General features: G+C 51.0%; 1 protein-coding gene across 1 annotated transcript; it reads right to left on the bottom strand.

The window, feature by feature from the left end:
* Positions 1–230: 230 nt before the first annotated feature.
* SSUH2 (ssu-2 homolog) lies at positions 231–13,557 on the bottom strand. Its single transcript, XM_075052602.1, has 10 exons — positions 13,379–13,557; positions 10,978–11,107; positions 10,122–10,182; positions 9,335–9,459; positions 8,631–8,693; positions 7,634–7,719; positions 6,103–6,195; positions 4,888–4,993; positions 2,842–2,949; positions 231–775 (listed from the first exon to the last, which is right to left on the bottom strand). Exons 1-10 carry the CDS (start codon positions 13,387–13,389, stop codon positions 629–631), a joined length of 930 nt encoding a protein of 309 aa, XP_074908703.1. The 5' UTR covers positions 13,390–13,557; the 3' UTR covers positions 231–628.
* Between the last annotated feature and the right edge of the window lie 1,006 nt (positions 13,558–14,563).

The raw sequence follows: 14,563 nt of genomic DNA, 5'->3' as shown, positions 1-14,563 counted from the left end.
CCCCAGCCCACGGGCACAGGGGTGACCCCACGTCCTCTCCCCCCGCAACCTCCTGCTCTCCCCATCCCTGCAGCCGCCAAGGGCATCGCACGCAGCACGTACAGCAAAAGCCTTTTAGTCTTAGGCAATAATTTTCATATTGGTACAACCACCCCTCAGATGGTGTTAGTGGGTATTTTAAAATGAAATCCTTTAAAGTTAGATTTGCTAATTGGATAGATTTTGAAATATATCATTATAGATTATGTCGTAACTCAGGAAAACTGACAAATAAAATGGGGAAAGAAAGGCACCAGTCATAAACTGCATAGCTGGACTGAAAATGTCACTGTCAATATGCATCACTTTAATGATACAGCATTGCAACAAGAAAGGAAAACATCCACAGGGGGAAATCTTTACTCAAAGGCCTGATCCTGCACCCGGTGGGAGGCCTGGAGCTGGCCCCGGCCCTGAGATACAAGTGGTTTGGAGGGAGAGGCATCGTGGTTTTCCTCCCCTTCTCCATTTTGTTTGCAGTCCCACACCGGTGCAGTGGGAAGGTCCTGGAGCATCCCCAGTCCCCGCAGGCGCAGGGGGTCGCGGGGTGATTGCTGCCGTCATCGTGCTTCTCTCCCAGCACCGGCGCTCAGGCGATGGCGCAGCCGCAGCAGCACCTCTCGGGGTAGTCCAGCGCGTGCACCTGGTTTTCGAGCCCATAGATGTAGTAGAGGTAAGGCTTCCCTGAATACTGGCAGTGAACTTCTGTGATGGGGATTAGCTCAATTGTTTGGCGCTGGGAAAAGGAAAGAAGGAAAAGCTCAAATTAAATAAGCGGTTTGGAGCAGATGCTGTATCTCGCTTTAGAGCAACTCATGTAGAGAGGGAAAAAGCCCCAACTTTCAGCCACGAGCCTCGCAGGTCCGAGAGAGCTGCTGCTTTGTGAAGGGGGAAAGAAAACCTGATGGAGACCCACCAGCCCATCACTACAGCCGTCAAAAATTTCCCTAGCTGCAGCCAGCACAGAGGAGCTAGCATGTTTCGGCCCTCGCATCCTAGACCACTTTTACTGCATTTGTAGCTATTTAAGCAAATTCCTTAAGACCTTTAAGCCCTTGTTTCCAGTCCTCGGTGTGTTAGCATATGCCCCCATCTCATGCGTGGCTGAGGTCTGCGTGTGAACGTGGTTCCCTCTCCTTGCCCTGAGAACGTGGGGGAGCCGCGGGAGATGGGATGTGCACCAGCAAACACTGGTGGTGGTGGTGAACCACCACCTTTGTGGACACACGTCACCTCTGTCCCTTGGAAGCAGGAAGAGCTGTCAGTGATGGGCTGCACCGTGCTGTGTTACTGCAGCAGAAATTGCTGCAGATTTAACCCCTGCTGCTCTGCTCCCTTCCCTGTCTGAGGGCGAAGGAAGCTGCTTTCATCTCCACTTATCTGGTAATTATTATTCATGGCTGAATTACAGGAGATAGCCTGGTATCAGTGCTGCGGTGGCACTTTATCTCCTCATGGAGGGCCCTGCTTTGCTCCTTCCTTTCCTTTGCAGAATGAGTTCGGCAATTCCTGCCTTTCCCTAACACCAACCAAACCCAAGTTTTGGTGAATTTTTCATCTGTAATCAGCCAGAACTGCCGCCAGCTCAAACCCAGCGACACGCACCAGCCCCTTAGTGCTGCTCGATGGGATGGAAGAAGGAAAGGAGCCAAGCGGTGCCTGGCAGCCGGTCAGGTCTCCTGAGCAGCCGGTGCAGCCCCGGCAGCCGCAGGGAGCCGAGGGGCAGGCACCCACCCCGGCTCTCGCCTCTTGTTGCAATTACACGCAAAGCCTCTGTTTTACATAAAGCTCAACAAGCCCGGCAAAGTCTGCCTGGGTCCAGCCCCTCCAACCCCAGAGGGTAGCTGTGGTCCTGATATTTACCTCCAACACATGGCCAATGTCGTAAGAAGCCAGAATAGAGTCAGCCAAGCAGAGGAGAAGAGCCTTTCCCGCCCTGCTTTCTCCCAAAGATGTTGATTATTAAGCGAAAGAACTTCAGACAACGACAAGCGGAGGGGATGAAAAATTCAATGGTGGGGAAAGTGCCGGCAGAAGGCAGCCTGGATCGGCATAAATACCACGTGGTGCCGGGGATTTGGCAGGGTAGGAGGTTTTCAGCACCTGCTTTCCCATACAGATAGAGGATGCTTTGGCTGGTGTGCAGCAATCTAGTGAACAAACTGCCTTTGATGCTGAGAAGTGGAAATTATAGGCTGGAATTAAGTTGGAAGACAGAAATTTGCCAAAGAGCTGGTTTTGACAGACCACATGGAAAATCAAACCATCTCCCTTTAAGTTTATTTTGGTCTTTCAGTTTACTTGCATTTTTAATGTGAAACCTTCTCTTTCCTGTGGGTGAAAAGACAGTATGTTCTAGCTCAAGTTTTGCATTTGCAATCATCTTTATAATAGCAGCAACAGAGATTACAACACTCTAGCGAGAATCAGATGGAGTGGAATCCTAATGTTTATTCAAAATTAGCTTCTAAGATAAAAATAGTGGTAATAAATAATGTTTGCCGGGGCTTTGAAAAGGTAAAAGGAACAATAATAATCACAGTTGCCTACATCTTTCAATACATGCCTGAAAAATTATTTCCCTGGTATTTCGCTTGATAACTAAGATTTTGTTGATAATTAGGATTTCTTTTTCATTTGCTAAAGATCACCTCTAAATAAAAAATGAAATCGGTTACTATTCTCAACATCTTATTGTGTCTAACCATTAATCACCCTTCATTAGCTGGCCCCCCAGGTGCAGGGGTGTGCAGCAGGCGGCAGGGGGATGTGCAGGCAGCTCCGCTCCGGGCTCCCCCTTACCTGCCGGAGGATGCGGGAGGACGCGGCAAACGCCGCGCTGTGCTCTGCGACGGCTCGCTGCGAGGCCAGGGAGATCTCGGGATCGGGAAAGTCGATGATAGGGTACACCTGCAAGAAATAAACCCAGCCGTGCAAAAGAGAGACCCTATTTGTCTGGCACAAACATATTTGTTTCACCTGTTACTGGCACATGCAAGGAAAGACCTGGGCATATAATGGACATACACAGAGTAAATGCTGAGCTCAAAGTCCCAAAGGCATGTCCATCCCGCCCCAGCAAAGTATAGAAGAGTCCCAAACAGGGACCGTGCCCCTCTAGACAGCGGTTAGTGCTGCCCGGGGAGCAGGACAGCACAGGCAGAGGCTGCTGTTCCCACGCTGGCAGGTTTGGTTAAAAACCGGCGCTGGGTGATCTGGTGACTCTGTGGCCCAACAGGATTCACTGTCACCTTCTTCCAGCAGCGCAACACTGTTAAATTCGAAAGGTTTTTTTAAAGCCTCTCTGTTTTCCCCCAGCATGTGGACAAATTACATAAGAAATACTGGGCTTGTGGGCAAAGCAGAACTAGTCATGAATGCAGCTACTTCTCGCATAGCCAGGAGCGAGAGCCGTTTATGTGAGGGGCCCGCTGATTTTAATGCTCATAGGACTTCAGATCTAAAGCATTCGTTGGAGAGTGACTCAGATGCTAAAGAATCATTCAAATCCCAAAGGGATTCTGCAACACCAGATGCAAAGTCTTCACTACAGATGCATGACGCTGAGTAATAGCTCTCTGGGGGAAAGCTGGTCCGTGCTTGGATGGTGCCTATCTCCCCGGCTTGGTACATGACTAAAGTTTTTACAGGTTACTGCAAAACAACTAATAAATAATAAAAAGGCAGAGTTAAATCCTCACTCATTTGCATTCGCATTAAAAAAAAAAAAATCAAGCTGAGGACTGAGCAGTACAGAAAAGGCATTGGCTGTAGGAGAGCACTGTGCTTCAGCCATTTTTTGACTGTTTCACCCCAGGCTCCTGCAGGTATACAGAGGCAGATTCCCTCTAGGAGCCCTGTACCAGAGGAGCTGGAGAAGAAATGTCCGGCACTGATGAACATCTTGTTTAAGGGCCCTGCACCCGCAGGTCCCAAGGCAGCACAGCGAGCAGCCCCAGCCCACAGCAGCATCTCCGTGCTGGATCCTGGCTCCAAAGCTGGCAAGATCCGCTCCGGCCTGCGGGATGAGCTCCCAGCGGCTCTGCAGGCAGGCGGGTTTGCTGGTTGATGGCAATGCCACGCAGCGCTCCAGCAAGGGGCGAGAGCCACTGTCCCATGGCCTCTCCCTGCAAAGCCTACAGCCGATGGCGCTGACGCTGTGCAGGTGGTGGAAAATGTGCAATATAAAAAGCCCGAGGGATGGATCTGCTGGTGGATGTCTCCCGCTACTGCTGGAGAGCTGCGGAGAATGACTCTGGGGTGGGATTTCTGCTCGTCTGGCGGTGGCCACCAAAAGTAACCTGGGGGGTTAAGCGCTGACTGCTGCAGCATGGGTTGGTCGCATTTTGTCAGGCAGAAAACCCGACCGCTCTCGGTTCCTCAGAGGAAGCTAAGGATGCTCTGTACTACCTAAGGGCAATGGACCGAAGCCATCTCGTTGCTTTGGTCCTGGTGCCGCCCCGTCAGACCGCACAGTCACCCGCGGGTCCCCCTGTGCCTGCCAAAGCATTTCTGTTCCAGCCCGAGAGCTCCCTGGCCCCAATGCCACCGCAGGGAGGAGCAAAGTCGCAATCCCCCAGTGCCTGCTGATGGAAAAAGACCCACTTTTGCTGGGTTTCGTAACCCCATTGCTCCCTAAGTTTCTCCTGACTGTAGAAATGGGAAAAGCTGTGTCCCACAAACGGGAACTGGGCAGCTTTGCTGCAGGAGAGGGCACTGGTTATTGCCAAGTCCAGAGCAGCCACTGGCCACCGCAGCAGAGACCCACAGCTGGAAGCCATTTCACATCCCCCCTCCTTCACAGCCGCTCCGAGAGGGATCCCCTCCAGCCCCGAGAGTCACACTCACCACCATGTTTTCATCTTTAAATATATTCTCTCCACTGACTTTGCTGAGCAGCTCTCTCGGGAAGTTCAGATGATGCTCAGAAACAAATTCAAAGACATTGTTCTTCCTGCAAGAGGGTGGGAAGACAACTGAACAATCTGAGGCTGGTTGCAGGGCACTGAGCTATCTCCAGGCTCTTTCTAAACGCCTGAGCAATGCTTGAGTGCTTGCTGATTTCCAAGGACCATAATCACGCCTGCCTAACCTTTGTGCGCTCCCGCATTAGTTTCTTAATAACCTTGTATATGCAACAACCGAGGATGACTCTTGCATAAATAATCTTGAAATCCGACCTTCATGGTGATCACCTTGCCCTATGGCTTTCAGAGCCTCCTACTCCTTGCAGCAGGAGAGGTCTTTCTTACACTCCCTTTCCAAAGCCACGGCTGTTATTACCGTGAACCATTTTGCTCTATTAGCTCTGGGACATGGCCATGGTTAGTAGCTGATGGTGCCTCCAAAGGAGCTGCAGGTCTCATCTGGCAGAGCTGTGCTTGGCTGGGGTAGCGCAGCCCTGGGGCCCCAGTGCCCCCCAGGAGTCCTGCCAGTGTGACGGGCACGGCTGGGGCAATTTCCAGTCCCTCAGGATGGACAAGACGGTGTTCTGAAAAATGAAGGTCTTCACACAGGGTAATGGAAGGCATTTTGTACAAAAATGGGAAAGTGCTCAGGAAGCACCCGGCAGGGCAGGTAATGGCTTTTTGCTAAACCTCACAAGCCAAGATCTTTTTCAGCCCCGTCTGTTATCTCTGGCACTAGAGCTCCCAAATGGGAGACGCCAGATCAGCACCACAGCCGCCAGCCTTGGGCCGTCACTAAAGCCCCAGAACAAGGAGCTCGGCCGCTGCCCCACGTCACCGCTGCCTGCTGGGGGCTTTGGGTCTGAGCTCGTACCAGGCAGCGGCTCAGCCGCTCCGTCTCCATTTCTGACTTCTTGAGTGACCGCCGACCACCCTTTACCTCTCTGAACCCACTTCGGCTCCCACCACCCCCCATGGACAAGACTGCCATCATTAAGGACTAAAGCTGGCCCGCTAAGCCCCTGCTTCTGCCTGACCAAAGGCAATAAATACTCTCCCAGCTTCCCCTTAGGAAGCCCAGCTGAGCTCCCAAGCCTTGAGGTAAAATAAGGAACAGAAGTAACAACAGCTCTGAACTTCTACCCATGCTGCTTACCACCTTATCACCAGCTGCTTGAAATGTTGGAGCTTTTTCTCTCCCCGACAGGTCGCACAGGTCTTGCTGCCCCGGCCAGAACATGTATTGCACCTTTGGATGCAACAAAAAGGATTTTAAACACTGTCCACCTTCAGAAGCCTGCAGACCTGAGGGTGATTTATTTCAGACTGTTTGTGTAGCTCAGCTGGGTCAGCAGCTACAGGAGCCTATGACAGCACATGCACTGCACATACGTCTGCCTCTGGTCTCTGACTCAAGGGATGTAACATATTTGCTGGAAAAACAAATGACTAATGCCAACCTCAGATCTATTTGTAAATGTGGAATTAGTCAAAGAATGTATTTGTACATCTAATTAAGGATAATCACAATTTCCCCACACAACGGTAGGAAGGCAAGTGTCACTTTGAAGACGCTGCTGCCTGTGCTTCTAACAGATGCAGGAGGCATATGCTTGTGCATGGAGCATTTTGATTGCATCAGAGCAACACAGATTAGCAGCAGTTAACAACTGATTCATTAAGGCTCTTCAAGCCATCATTAGCCCCAGTGGATTCATGCTTTAAAATGACTGCCATGATTATGCACGATACCATCTCTGTTATTTTAAACTTAATGGAGCCACATAAACAAAACAGTTTTAGAACAGTGCCTTCTTTTTTTGTCATTTAAAGATAATTTTTAAGCCTGTTAAGTTTCATGTTTGGAAAAAGGCTGCACTGGCTGTGAAACCTGCCAAACCCCAACTGGGCACTGCAGGAACCGGACCGAAGAGCAGCTCTGAAGTTTGCTGCTGCCATCCCAGGCCGGCTCCTTCCAGCCCTGTCCCACCCCCTTCCCCAAGCCCACCAGGATGGGAGGCTGAGCATGGACCTGGAGAGACTCAAAGCTGCAGCTCCTGAAGGTCTGAGAAACTCTGTTTTCATTGGAAAATCCAAAGCTTTCTCCAGTTTCCCAGAGAAGCTGGGAAATGCGACAGTCTTGTAACAGAATGGTAAAAAAGATGGAAGAAAGGCAAGCTAAAAAAATTATTATTTTGCAAAGGCTTAAGAGCTTCTCTCACAAATTTGGGATACCAGCCTGGCTTCTGAATGCTGAGGGTGGGCCACACAGAATGAATAATAGATGTTAAAATGAAAGTTCATTTAAAAATCAGAGGGCGAAAAGACTTTCTAATCATTTTTCCTGGAGAATAAAGCTACTGCTGTACTGCTTTATCTGTTAAGTGGCCTTCATGGTAGAAAATAGAAAAAAGGACACAGGCATGTAGAGCATGCTCCAACTCTGCACTGTAACCTCTGCCAACAGCACGCAAGTGGAGCCATTTTGGCTCAGACATACCAGATTAAGGGCTTTTTTTTCCCCTACCAACTTTCTGGTATTTTCCTCCTACTGGCAGACCCTCAGCTGATAACCTCCACCAAGCCAGTAGGACTGGGATGACTGGTTTCTACTAAACATAGCCTAAGGGAAGCAATACGCTCCGAGCAGAGCCACACTAACTGACGTGCAGAGGAGCCCATCGTACCTTTTGCGACCTGTACCTGAACAAAGCTGGCATCTCTTTTGCTGTTTTAGTCTCTGCCGGGATCCCTTGCACGTTACACACCTCGTCTACAAATACATCGAAGATTTAAAATAGGTGGTGACTGCTAGAATATAAACATCAGGTTTATAAATCAAAAGCTTTTATGCACATTATCAAAACAATTGCAAACTCGGGCTTGAAGAGAAAGGCATATGCCAAGTGCGTACATTGCAAATAAAGAGCGTACAAAATAGCTCATAAATTGTGACCCTGGATTAATGAGGTGTTCCAGTCAAACTCACCAGTGATGCAAACTGGACACACAGTCTAGGTTGAAATGCCTTTTTTCTTACACGCTTGTTTTTCCACTGTTATTTAGTCCTGTAGTTAATAGTATACTTCTATTTAAGTATTTGTGTTTAATCAGATTAACTTTAATTAAGCGCCAATTTGTGCAATAACAATACATCTTTTGGCTGTCTGGGAATATCTGTGCAGAAGAAAAAATAAAGACAGGAGGCCAGATTTGTAGCTGCACTTGTACCCCTGGGTTAAACCTCCTCTCCCATTCAGAAACCCCAAATACAGGACCGAGCATATCTGAAAGATAGCAAACAATTTGCTGTATTTCATGCCTAAGATCTGACCTCATTTCAACAGCGCAGAAGCAAATTCTCCTTTTCCTCTCACCATCATAACACATAGGCTATCGACTGAGGACGGGGTAAGACATCTTTGCTACCTGGGCAGGATTTTGACAACCCCATTCAGCAAGTCTGCAGGACCCGGGAACATCAGCTGGGAACTGGGCTGAACACGAGTGGGTTTGGGATGCAGGGTGGCAAAGGAGGAATAAAACAGAACTTGCCCTCAGATTTCCAACCCTCGTAATAAGTACACTAATAAGATAGCACGTGTTATAATTCTGCAAATGGACCCCAAACTTAGAGGAATAGGAAATGCAGGCTGCCTGGCAGAAGGTTTTGCAGCTCCTTACCCGACCTGCCCCATGGCACACCCCGCATTTGGACCGGCCGTGACCATGGCATCTGTGACAGTCCTGAAATCAGAAGATTATTCATGCACAGAGCTGCCCAGGGATTTCAGATATCTCATATTATGCACATGCACTCTTCCTGCATCTAAATCCAGTGATAAAATTCTGGTCCTAACAGAAGAGAATCCACCACCATAAAATTGTGCTGTACGACCATTAAAGGAGTCATAAATAATAATTATTTAACAAAGGCAAATGTCCACGTAGTGCTGGCAAAAAAAAAGTAATTTTTTTTCTTTGTTCATTCTTTCACTTAAAAAGTAAAATAAATTGACCAGCTATAGAGCTTGTCAAAAGCTAAATGGGATCTGTCATGCAAACAAATGTCCTGCTAATGTTGAAAAAAAAATTTAACAAAGGAGGAAAGGTTATCCAGTGCTCTTTCTTGAAAAGGCTGCAGCAAGATTTGTCCTCAAACTTCTAGAAGAAGAAAACACCAGGAAGAAGGGATCTCTGACTAATTTCCCCGGTGTTCAATGAGGAAAAACCGATGAAAATGAGAACCATAGTGAGGTGTCCATTGAGGAGCTGAGGGTCCCGGCAAAGGGACACTGCCCCGGCTGGGGGCTGCTCACCGAGCCCCGACAAGCCCACCGGCCGGGGAAGGGGGTCCCACGAGCGGCCGACAGCGAGCGAGGACTCACCCTGACCAGCGCCGAGCCGGGCACCCGGCAGCGCCGAGTCTGGCCCTGGAAGAGCGGGGGGGGCCCGACCTCCATGTCCCAGGGGTCCAGGGGGGCATCTCCGGGGGGTCCAGCTGCTCCGGGCTCTGCAGGAGGGACGGCATCTTATCCACCTTGCTGGAGGGGGTGCTTGGATGCTGGCCGGCTCCTGGTGCTGCTGGGGACCGGCCGACTTCGCTCCCCATCCCCACGCAGGCGTTGCTCCAGGGACGGATCCTATGCGGTCCATGCCTCCCCGAGGTGCTGAGCATCCTCCTGCCACCACGGCACAGCCCCCGTCTCCCCCCAGCCCTCCCAGCAGACCCCCCCGGGCCAGTGCGGGCATCTGGGATCAGCTGCCACCCAAAAGCCAGGGGCAGGGGTCCCTCGCACTCCTCAGCAGGTCGGTAAAGAGCTCCGCTGCACGCAGGTGCCCATCTCAAGTCTTGACAAGCTTTGAGTATACATGGCACTTGGTAGGAAATTACTGCTGCGCAGGCAGGGAACAAATGGTCTCTGCTCCCTGGGCATGCCACAAAACCTCCCTTAACGTGAGGAAAGCAATCTAAGCTTGTAAAGGAAGGCATTTTGCCCCAGGTTCACGTTTGCAGAGTGCAAACAGCCACAAGGCATCCGATAAACCTGACGCACGTTAAAGCAGGCTCAAGTCATCTCCAGGAGCCACACGAGTCCTGGACAGTGAGCGCTGCCACAGACCCCAGCACATCCCATGAGAGCTATTCCAGCGGGATTCAGGGCAATCACTTACTGGTGAAGGGCTCGAACGCCCACTCGCTTAACCTCGACTCACTGAATGTCTCCAGTCGATACTAGAAGAGAAAAATCATGCACTCACCACAAAGACAATTTGCACAAGGCAGGCATTTAAATTTGAACCGTGACTTGCTAATAATGGGTCTCGGGAGCATTCCCAGACTCTTCTGTCTCTGAGTACAACTGGCATGAGAAAAACTGGTTGGCACTTTCACGACAAAAGTGTATTTTGCCATTATTTGGAGAATCCTGTGGTTTATTTCTTAGGGAATGCCCAGATAATGTTTGTGAGTAATCTGAATAATCTCAGAAGTGGAACTGACACCAGCGTAAAGGAAGTTCTGCCCCACAGTGCCTATCAAAGGGCCCTCCCAGCACCCCGCTCCTCAATGCTCTTGCATTATCCCCTCCAATAGGGAATCAAAGCCCACAAGTTTTCTGTGAAATTAAACACTGCCAGAATAGATTTACAGCTAGGGGGGTGCGTGGCATTACAGGTCACTCTGTGCTTGCCTGAGCCCAAAATACCAAGCTGCAGGGCAGGTTCCTGTGGTTTAGGTAAGGAACGGGCTCTTTTGCCAAAGCTAGGATGTCAGAGAAGGCTTCCAGGGGTTTTGCTGAGGTGGTGCTTTACTGTAGAGGAGGATGGACCTTTCAGCTATAAAAGCCTGCAGCCAGCTCTCAGGTAGACTTTTCTCGGAAAGCACTTGTATGTCTGCGTTTAAAGCAGGATGAAAGCCATTTAATTTAATGAATGGATGGTTCTTCGTGGCCCGATGTCACTATGTAATGGGAAATTACCCCAGCCGCTCAGAAGAGGTGCCCAAGAGGCCAGGTCTGGAGGTACTCACTCGGTACATCCCCAGCTGCCGCAGCCGCTGGATGGCCAGCGCTCCGGCCGCTCTGCTCCCGTAGCAGCATCGGGAGGCCACGAAGCGCAGGAGGGCTCGCCTGGCCACTGCCTCTGTCACCGTGGGCACGCTGGGAGGCAACGGGAACAAAACAGGTTTATACTCTTAACCTCTCCTAAAGAATTAGCTGGAAACATTCAGTGTATTTAACCTACTGCAAAAAAGTGAAGGAGAGCCCGTTTGGGAGCACCCACCTCCTTTACACAATCACAGCTGGCATCTTTCTCATTACAAAAGAAAAAGAGATTTGCATTCTAAAAAATACCTTCATGTAATATCGGTAAAGTTAGTATTAAAGAGTGGTCTAAGATAAATACATGTGAGTGTAAACCCTCGCTTTCAGCAGCTGGACAAAGGCTAGCCGGTTCGAAACGTTGTCGTGTCTTTACAAGCTGCAAATCAACAGCTTCCCTGTCAGCTCACAGGATTAGAAATGGCACTGTTTATTTTTTCAGACCCCAGGACCCCTGTTACTCTGAGCTGGTTTCTATTTTCAGTTAACAGAAAAAACAGCAGAAAGACTAACTTGTGCATGAAGCATATCCCGTGCCCCCCTTGGCCCCCTGCAGCAGCTCTGACCGAGCGCAGCTGGGGTGGCAGGTCCCTGGAGGTGTCACGGGCACCTAACTCCCCAGCCAATGGGGCTGGATTAAAATTATGAGAAAAAGAAAAAAAAAAGCTTAAAATCTGTTTCTCAGAGATGGTTCCTCAAAAATCCTCATCAGTTGTCTTTGTAAGTACAAGAGAAAAACCTACAGCAACTGCCCAAGCCTGAGACAGGTCCATCTGTCCTCACTGGGACATCTGACTGTCCATTAGGTATTTGTTCATCTCTCTGATTTAACACCTTTGGAAAGCATATTAAAACACCATGAAGTAAATAGTAACAGAGGAGATAATGTCAGCATTGGCTCTGTGGGAATACTCAACAATGAATCCTTTCCTCAGAGCCCATGACGGCTCCAGCCTCGGTGGCCGAGCGCGCTGGCGAGAGTTTCATTATGACCCCAGACAATATTCATTAAGAATCCTCCCTGTCAATACGGTGACAGCAGAGATTAAGAAAACCTTCTTCGATAAAGAGCCAGAGCTGATCTCACAGCTCCTACAGCTATTTCGGTTTGGCAGGACTCTAGCGCAGGGAAGAAGGGGCGGTTTGGCCGGGCGGCCCCCAGCGCTCCCCCTGCTCCACCCCTAACACCGCCACTGCCGACGGGGACTCCGCTGTTATCCCCAAGCCCACTGCTATCCGAAGGAAACGTAATGCATGTCTGCTGTTAACAAGTGTCCCTGAACCTTCACATTCCCTTTTCCTTTTTTTCTTTTTTGACCAGAGGTTTGTTTCTCTAACAAGTGTTCCCCCAGCATGGATCAAATTCAAGGCTCCCACGTTTATTTAGACACTTCCCTGTCCTTTCAGGACTGTGTTTCTGAGATGTTCAGGCAGATCACTGTCCTGCAGTCATCTTTTCCCCTCTCATTAAGGCTGAGAAATGTAATGCCACCAGATGTCTAGTCTGAACCTTTTGTAGGTGAAGAAAATGAGCAGGAGTAGAATCCCACCATCCTATACTACTGTGGATCAAATGTTGCCTTTCAAGCTGTGCTGCTTTTTTTCCATGTGCAAAGGAAAAAGGAGGTGGGCGGTGTGTATGTTCGGTTGGTTTTGGTTTGTTTTGGTTTTTAACTTCAAGATGAAAATCAGGAGAGAAAAAAGACAATAAGCAATAAAATAGAAAACACAGAATAACCAAGCCCTGGGAGAAGGACTAGCAAAATACCTGTGTGATACTTATATTCCAAAGAAAACTTCAAGAGTTTGGGCCCCACCTCCAAGGAGTTGCTCTGGTCATGCTCAGACAGAGGATATTTTATCAGCCCTGCCGCTGGGGATGCCGGGCTGTGGGGAAGGCAGCCCCACACCCGTAAATTCAGTTTTACCCCTGCCCCAAGGCTCTCCCATGCCCAAGTCAGCACTGGTGCTTCTCCGCACCGCTGGACCCGTAAAACACCCGTCCACCTTCTCCCCACCTTCGCTGCCCAGCGCAGCAGGATGGCACTGCACGATGCCCGGTGCAGGGACGGCAGCTCTTGGCGCCGACCTGAGGGCTGGTGACGGCGGCAGGCGACGGCACAAGGATGACGCCAGCACTGTCGGTGCCACGGGGGTCCTCGTCTGCCCCCAGGACCAGCCCTGGGCACGCCGCAGGTTGCCAAAGCCTGGGGGGGGTGCCGCCTTTTTGCCATCTCTGGGGCCCTGGGACCCCCAGCAGCATGGGGGGCAGCGCTGGGCTGCTTTCCAGAGAAGCGCATAAAACACACGCTCCCCAAAGCTGCTTACCTGTGCTGCATGAAGGGGGGCCTGCTCCGCTGCTCCCGGGGCTCGCCCACCGGGTCCAGAGGGGGTGGCAGGGGCTTTGCTCCTATGGGGAAGGGCGAGTGAGGAATTCAAGCCCAATTTAAACCCGAGGCAGATTTTGCTCACAACTGCAGGAAGATTCAACTGTAGCAGCTAAAGCCAGTCCCGGGTGAGCAGTTTGCTTCGCAGCAAGCAGCCCACACGCCCCAGCCAGAAGTTGCTGCCGGTCCAGCTCATCCCAGTGGCGTTCCAGCAAAGCACTGGGACAGCTCCCAGGTGAGTCGCCCGTGCCTGTGCTGCTTCGCTGACCCCGCTGCTTTGCTCAGGGCAGTACAGCAGTCCCAGGTCCCCGCTCAGCAGAGGTCTTGATGACTTTCCAAGCAGGGAGAAGCCAGATATCAAAGACAATTGCTTTCCAGAACGTATCTCTCTGCAAAAGAAGCGGGCCAGGAACAGCAGCCCAGGATGTAAAAGGAGTCTGCGAGCTGGACAGGCACATGCCCATTGCAGGAGCTGTAGCGTACAAGAGGGAGGGTTTGATGGGGCTGTTCACCTTGCCTGGCACCTCCTTGGGTTAGGCAGCTGCTATAGTCTCCTTACCGTCAGAAGAGTAAAGTTAGAGAAGCGCAACCTGTCAGAAAGCCAAGGGGTCAGCGCCACGCACACACCTCTGCCCTGGACGAGCCCGTCGCGGTCATCCAGCCGTCCCGGGGGTGCAGAAGGCGTCAGGGAACGTCCCGGCTTCGGGTCCGGGTCTGGGTCCAGGTCACCTACAGCCCAGGGAAACGCGGGTGAGTGAGGAAACCTCGAGGTCTGTCGGTGCACGTAGGGACCAAACAGATGTCAGAGGCCGAGACGCAGCCGGAGGATTTGCTGTCCTTTCCCCCCGTCCTGCCTTCAGGAGCTCGGTCCCTGTGCTGAAGTGGAACAACACTGACACCCTGTGTAGATGACGAAGCCCTGCAGGTCCTCAGCTCCTCCGTGGCCCGGGCGAGTGGAGGACTGGGGCTTACAAGCCCTGGAGGTCAGGAGCCCGGCTGGGGAGACTGGCCCAGCAGCTCCCAGCACCCGCAGCCCTTGGTGGGAGCGCTGGGGAGCTCTGCGGCGGGTGGGACGGACACCCAGAGCGGGCTGGGTCAGGACACGGGTGGGAGAAAGGCACCGGGA

This window comes from Buteo buteo, chromosome 21, assembly GCF_964188355.1.
Source record: "Buteo buteo chromosome 21, bButBut1.hap1.1, whole genome shotgun sequence".
Lineage (NCBI taxonomy): Eukaryota > Metazoa > Chordata > Aves > Accipitriformes > Accipitridae > Buteo > Buteo buteo.
Note: the sequence above shows the minus strand (reverse complement) of the source record. Positions and strands in the feature narration are given on the sequence as shown.

What these genes read in the sequence shown, in the direction of transcription:
- SSUH2 (XM_075052602.1), bottom strand. An exon ending in TCAGGTACAGGTCGCAAAAG is followed by an intron (nt 6,196 to 7,633) that starts GTACGATGGGCT and finishes TTGCATCCAAAG; the next exon opens with GTGCAATACATGTTCTGGCC. An exon ending in AAGCAGCTGGTGATAAGGTG is followed by an intron (nt 4,994 to 6,102) that starts GTAAGCAGCATG and finishes ACCCTCTTGCAG; the next exon opens with GAAGAACAATGTCTTTGAAT.